This window comes from Xyrauchen texanus, chromosome 24, assembly GCF_025860055.1.
Source record: "Xyrauchen texanus isolate HMW12.3.18 chromosome 24, RBS_HiC_50CHRs, whole genome shotgun sequence".
In the NCBI taxonomy this organism is placed as follows: Eukaryota; Metazoa; Chordata; class Actinopteri; order Cypriniformes; family Catostomidae; genus Xyrauchen; species Xyrauchen texanus.
This window is the reverse complement of record NC_068299.1, coordinates 11,032,262-11,039,045: the sequence shown is the minus strand read 5'-3', so window position 1 is coordinate 11,039,045 and position 6,784 is coordinate 11,032,262. Positions and strand designations below refer to the sequence as shown.

Sequence of the window (6,784 nt, the reverse complement as noted above, 5' to 3'; positions counted from 1 at the left end):
TAATAACCCTCCTAAAAAAAGAGGCGCTTTTTGATTTTTTTTTATATAAATTCATTTTTGAAAGTGTATAAACTCAAGCCCTGTAAACCCTAGCAGCAAGCAGACAGTTTTGGCTGTTTCCACTAGATGTCAGCAAATACCTGAAAAAGGAATTATTATTTAATATCTATTTCAATTTATTTGAAGGGAGGAATATTACCTTTTTTTGGTGTACTTTCCGCCTACCCAAATCTAAAGTCTCCCCATACCCATATACAGTGCTATAAATGCAAAATCCCAGTGTAATTTTACAGAAAACCCTTTGTCATTACATAAAACACTGTTGAAAGTGGTAAATACGCGTCTTTGTGTTTTGCGCACGTAACCTACCTAGTGATCACTTCACAGTCAGGATGCAATATCACAGCCCCTGATTGGTCTATTTGATCTTGAGAGACATTGCCGGAAAGCTGAGGGTCTAAGCTTTACGGCAATATATGCTTTATCCGGATCGGATGTTTACATATTTTCCTGGATTGTTGAATATCATATAACATTACTTTGTGGTGTTTCTGCACTCGCGTGACATATCGAGGGATTACTTGGGCACAAAACCACAGAAAACACTGAAAAACGGCTCATTTTGCAGAGAATAACCTAAGGTAAAGGATTATGTAGCATTTGTGGCTAACTGTGCTGTCTAGTACGAGTAGCACGGCAAATATTCAATAATTTCACTTGTATGTTTACAAATGTTGATTGTATACTTCATGATTCATTCGAAGTGTATTAGATATGTGATTATACCTCAATAAAAAGACTTATTGGAACTTCTTACTGGCAATGAGAGCTTTCAATTGATACATGGTTTGTACATGTGCGTCATATTTGAGCGATATGAGAAATATGCGTATTCAAAAACGCACATAATTATGACATGACACGGGTGGAACTATGTAATTTATTGTAAATAAGTTACTTAGTGTAAAACAAATGCCAAAGTGATGCATATCTCAAGAAAGTAGACATTCTAAGCTTTCAAATGGTACCAGATATGAGCTCATAACTCCTCCGCATACATTTAAAATTGGAAGTACATTATTACTGACGTAATTTTAAATCCCGGATCCGGGATCGTGGATTTTAAATGCGCGCGGATTAATGGCGTTGAAATGCCTTCATACAAAGGTTTCATCTAAACACATTGCACACCAATGCGGTAAAAACTACTAATATTTTCCTTCACGATTCAGTTATACTAAATGCAGTAATCATATACTCAATATTCTGTTGAAATTAAGTTTTAATTTTAGCTTGTTTAATCTCCTTTGTTTAATACAATGTTTCCACATCTTTTGACCAATTTGCAAAATTTTTCCAGTTGTTCGACACTACTGTTTTTGTAATAATTTTATAGAGACCGTACTCAAAACAGAAACCCCATTAAATATTTTAGAGCTTATTAAATATTTTAGAGCCAAGTATAATTAGAAACATCGGTCTCAATTTAAAATAAAGCTTTACAGTATGTTAACAGCATCATTTATTAATCTTAAAAAAATAATTTCTATGTAAACTAATGCATTAAAAATTGCATGTTATGTTAATGCATTATGAACTAACAATGAACAATAGTATATTTATAAGCAAACATTAACCATAATTAATAAATGCTGTATTAAACCATGATTCCTAATGCATTAACATACATAAGCTTTGAAAAGTATTACTGAAAAATATACATTTCACCATAGAAATTGCATGACTTTTCTTATGATTTTGCTAATTTCTGTGACTTTGCCAGACCTGGAAATCACAAGTTTAATTAGCTATTTCCAGGTTCATCATGCCCATGTGAACCCTGTTAACATTGTCAATTATCTAACAATGAATAATGTAATATACATCATTGCTTGTAGCCCTTGTTTCATGCATGCCAATATGACTGGCCGTTGCACAGTGGAACCGACAAATCTTTGCCTTCATTTTCAGCATCAGTTGGTATCTGCTGGATGACCGGACAGACTGAGATTGACAATGGTTGGAACTATGGGAACAAAGAGTTGCAGATGAACAACAAATGAGGAAGAACTGTCACCAAGGCAACAAAATCATGCCGAAATAAGGGCACTTTCACAACAGAGGAATTGGCAATTGCCAAGCAAATCAGCCCTTATGAGTGAAATTTGAGGAACAAATCAGTAATAAGGAACACTGAAAATAGACCCAGCCCTGTGTACCTAGAGAGAAAAAGCCATTTGAATCAGGGTCATTTTGAATCTGAGAGCAACCTCTGACACACTTGTGACTCACCATTTGTCCATGAATGTTTGTTATTGTTTTTTTAGAGACGTGGAGGCCATTTAAAAAAAAATTGTGTTTATTAATATTCTTTAAATATTGCAAACACTGTTGGAGGAGCAGAGAACCAGCAACATTGATGCCTGTGTATTAGCTCATTTTCTATTTGTCCACCTGTCCGAGTGTAGCAGCAGAAGGCGGAGTCAGACTGGCCTCTTCTCTCTCATTGGTTGGTTATGCTCTTACACCCAGATCATAAAGGCACGCCATTGGCCAGCAGGAGGCTGGGCTGACGCAGCACAACTACTTATAGGCTTAAATATGACTTGTTAACAGTGGGCTCTGCAGTAAGGCAAAATAAACACAAAAATACCTTTAACAAAAAGAAAAATTTGAAACCTCCTCTGTGACCATCAGTCCAAGGTCTGTATACTTTCTTCAGTGAAAAGATATTGTGCATACAGTCAGTCCACGTATTGCCAAACTCTCCCTCCATCTTCCCTTCTCTGATGCTTTGTGCTGTCAGAGGTGAACATATTTCTACGAAAGTCTCGAACTAATGTACTTTGTCTCCTTTATCTTGTATTCCCTGTGACTCAATCAACAAAATTCATTTACCAGCAATAAGTGGTTATTAAACTTCAGCTTTACAATATGCTTTGTACAAAGAAATCCCGAACCATATTCTTACAGTATGTACAATAAAACCCTCTTCTCCAAACAAGCTTTTCAATCCATCTGCTCATGAGACTGTACATGTAAGACTTTTCTACTTTCGGCAGTCTTTTCATTAGAGAGTCCAGAGTTCTTTTCATGCCATGTGAAGTAGTGCTAGAATTTTGGTAAACGTGACGACTCCTGATCACTCTTCATCTGTGCAGACCTGAAATGAAAAGACATGAGATTGACATGTGAGTGTCATTCCATTGCCTCAGCCAATCAGGTGACAGCATATGATGGTATGTGTCTACCTCACCCTTTTATTAGTAAATCATTGTCGACTGGTAGTTAGTGTGTGTGAATTTGGTTGTTTCTGCATTTAATTTTTGCTGTTTACAAGTGTGTAACAAGTTTCTCAATGAGGATAACCTGGTCAAATTCAGAGTAATACCAAGTACATACTAAGGCTTAGTTCACACTGGACAGAAATCCAATAACTGTTCACACCATAATTTTGTAAGTGATGAAATCTGATCTGTTGTTCAGATAGTATAGTGTAATTCCATGTCAACTCAACCAGAGGTCCCCGGCTCAAAATGTAGTTTATATGTTTTATATATAAATACATATTTTATATATATATATATATATATATATATATATATATATATATATATATATATATATATAAATACTTTTAATATAAATGTTATAGGCATTTCAAAAACACAACCTGATCAGACTACTTCCAAAAACAACGCTTTTGAACAGATTTCAAACCACATATGGATCAGGTTTGTAAAATACTTTTTGTTGTTTTTGCCATTCAGACTACAAGCAACTAAACATATTTGAATTTGGACTGTTGCTGCCAGTTGCGGTCTGAATGCATGCAATGTTGACTTCAACAATCCAAACGTTTGGATTAATAATAATTAATAAAGCCTAAAAGTGCTGAAGGTCAACATACATGAATACATTTTTCTGCGTGGATCTAGATTGGGGTCTGTTAATTGATGTAACAGATTGGAAATTTGGCACCATGAAATTTGACATCATCTCTCTGAAACCTGTGAGCACATGAAACAGCAGAAGGAAGAAACTAGCTCTGTGGAGCATGTTCAAACCTTGACAAACGGGTGGTCAAGCAGGGCGCTGGCAGTCCAGCGGCGCTTGGGTTCATTCTCCAGGCAGTGTGTCAGGAAGTCCTTCCCCTCTGTGCTTAGCTTTTCAGGAATGGGGGGCTTGTGGCCCATCCCCACTTTATACATGATCTGGAAGTTATGCTCATATTCATGCCACGGTCTCTGTATAAAACAAACAGAATGGAAAAAAAGGTGTTTCTTCTTTTGGTTCAGAAACATGTTTTCCAGTTCACAAACTAATTTGTACTACAAGACATACAGTTGAAGTCAGAAGTTTACATACACCTTAGACAAGTATATTTATAATCAGTTTTTCACAATTCCTGACATTTAATCATAGAAAAAATTCCATGTCTTAGATCAGTTAGGATCACTACTTTATTTGAAGAATGTGAAATGTCAGAATAGAGAGAATTATTTATTTCAGCTTTTATTTCTTTTATCACATTCCCAGTGGGTCAGAAGTTTATATACACTTTGTTAGTATTTAGTAGCATTGCCTTTAAATTGTTTAACTTTGGTCAAACATTTTGGATAGCCTTCAACAAGCTTCTCACCATAAGTTGCTGGAATTTTGGCCCATTCCTCCAGACAGAACTGGTTTAACAGAGTCAGGTTTGTTGACCTCCTTGCTCGCACACACTTTTTCAGTTCCGCCCACAAATTTTCTATCTAATTGTGGTCAGGGCTTTGTGATGTCCACTCTAATACCTTGACATTATTGTCCTTATAACATTTTGCCACAAATTTGGAGGTATGCTTGGGGTCATTGAGCTTTAACTTCCTGGCTGATGTCTTGAGATGTTGCTTCAAAATATCCACATAATTTTTCTTCCTCATGATGCCATCTATTTTGTGAAGAACACCAGTCCCTCTAGCAGCAAAGCACCCCCACAACATGCAGCCACCCCCCCTATGCTTCACAGTTGGGATGGTGTTCTTTAGCTTGCAAGCCTCACCATTTTTCCTCCAAAAATAACAATGGTCATTATGACTAAAAAGTTCAAATTTTTGGCTGATTTCTTTTGATTTTCCCATGATCTCAAGCAAAGGAGCATGGAGTTTGAAGGTAGGCCTTAAAATACATCAGCAGGTACACCTCCAATTGACGCCAATTAGCCTATCAGAAGCGAATTGACTAAAGGTTTTCCACGCTGCTTAAAGGCACAGTTAACTTGGTGTATGTAAACTTCTGACCCACTGGAATTGTGATATTGTCAATTAAAAGTGAAACAATCTGTGTTAACAATCGTTCAAAAAAATACTCATGTTATGCACAAAGTAAATGTCCTAAATGACTTGCCAAAACTTTTGTTTGCTAATATGAAATCTGTGGAGATCTTAAAAATTATTTTTGATGACTTCAACCAAAGTGTATGTACATTTTTCTGACTTAAACTGTTTAAACTTTAATACTCTGTCTAAGCTGAATCTGGTCTCATTTTAATTTGTCGAAATCTTTTATTTCTTTTTAAAGAGTCATATCAGGCAGTCATGACATTCAGTTTGTTCAGGCATGTGTGGGCAAGCTCAGAAAATTCCTTTCAAGTATTTTCACTTGAAAATGTTATGGAGCAGACATGTTTTCAAGCAGTACACTACAGAAAAAGGTCCCTTTCAAACCTAACAAATAATGCAGCAAAACCAAAAAAATAAAAAGAATCCATGCATAAAGACCAAACTTTACAGTAAGGACTATATACTTTACCTTCCCAGTGACCATCTCTATTAGAACACAACCAAGGCTCCAGATATCAGCAGCACGGCCATGACCTACACCCTTTGCTCTTGTGATGACCTCAGGTGCCATGTATGCTAGAAGTAACAGAGAAAATGTAACAGAGTTTTGATTTGGCAAATCATTAAAACGCTAAATATTCTGTTGATAAAGCTTAAAATACATTTTCAACCTAAAATGTTAATTCTCTCATCATTTACTAACCCTTGTCATCATGACTGACTTTCTTCTGCGGAACAAAAAGATGTATGCCATGTTTATATAATTCAAGTCAAAGGGGTCCAAAACCTTTAAGCTCCAAAAGGACATAAAGGTAGCATAAAGGTAATCCATAAACGGCCAGCCAAAATTTGGAATAATGTACAGATTTAGCTGTTTCAGAAGGAAATTGGTACTTTAATTCACCAAAGTGGCATTCAACTGATCACAAAGTATAATCAGGACATTACTGATGTGAAAATACAGCACTTCATTTTTAAATGAAGCTTAACATTGTGTTTGTGTTTGTTTTTTAGTTGTCACAGTATGCAATAGACTGGCATGTCTTAAGGTCAATTTTAGGTAAACAATGGCAAAAAAGAAACTGCTTTCTCTAGAAACTCATCAGTCAATCATTTTTTTTAAGGAATGAAAGCTATACAAAGTTTGAAATTACTGAAGATTTCATACAAAGTTGTAACTACAGTCTTCAAAGACAAAGAACAACTGACTCTAACAAGGACAGAAAGAGATGTGGAAGGCCAGATGTACAAATAAACAAGAGGATAAGTACATCAGAGTCTCTAGTTTGAGAAATAGACGCCTCACATGTCCTCAGCTGACAGCTTCATTGAATTCTACCCGCTCAACACCAGTTTCATGTACAACAGTAAAGAGAAGACTCAGGGGTGCAGGCCTTATGGGAAGAATTGCAAAGAAAAAGCAACTTTTGAAACAGAAAAGCAAAAAGAAAAGGTTAGAG

At 35.9% G+C, this 6,784-nt stretch overlaps 1 protein-coding gene across 3 annotated transcripts in view; it reads right to left on the bottom strand.

Moving 5' to 3' along the window:
• Nucleotides 1-2,363: 2,363 nt before the first annotated feature.
• LOC127617954 (mitogen-activated protein kinase kinase kinase 4-like) overlaps nucleotides 2,364-6,784 on the bottom strand; it is a 44,144-nt gene continuing 39,723 nt past the window's right edge. Inside the window, exons 25-27 of one of the 3 annotated variants that reach the window (XM_052090141.1) lie at nucleotides 5,794-5,900; nucleotides 4,068-4,247; nucleotides 2,364-3,163 (exon numbers count right to left, since the gene is read on the bottom strand). In XM_052090141.1, coding sequence (XP_051946101.1) covers nucleotides 3,143-3,163; nucleotides 4,068-4,247; nucleotides 5,794-5,900 — 308 coding nt within the window. In that variant the 3' untranslated portion in view covers nucleotides 2,364-3,142. The remainder of the gene's footprint in view (nucleotides 3,164-4,067; nucleotides 4,248-5,793; nucleotides 5,901-6,784) is intronic. The other 2 variants (XM_052090139.1, XM_052090142.1) reach the window with 2 other exon arrangements.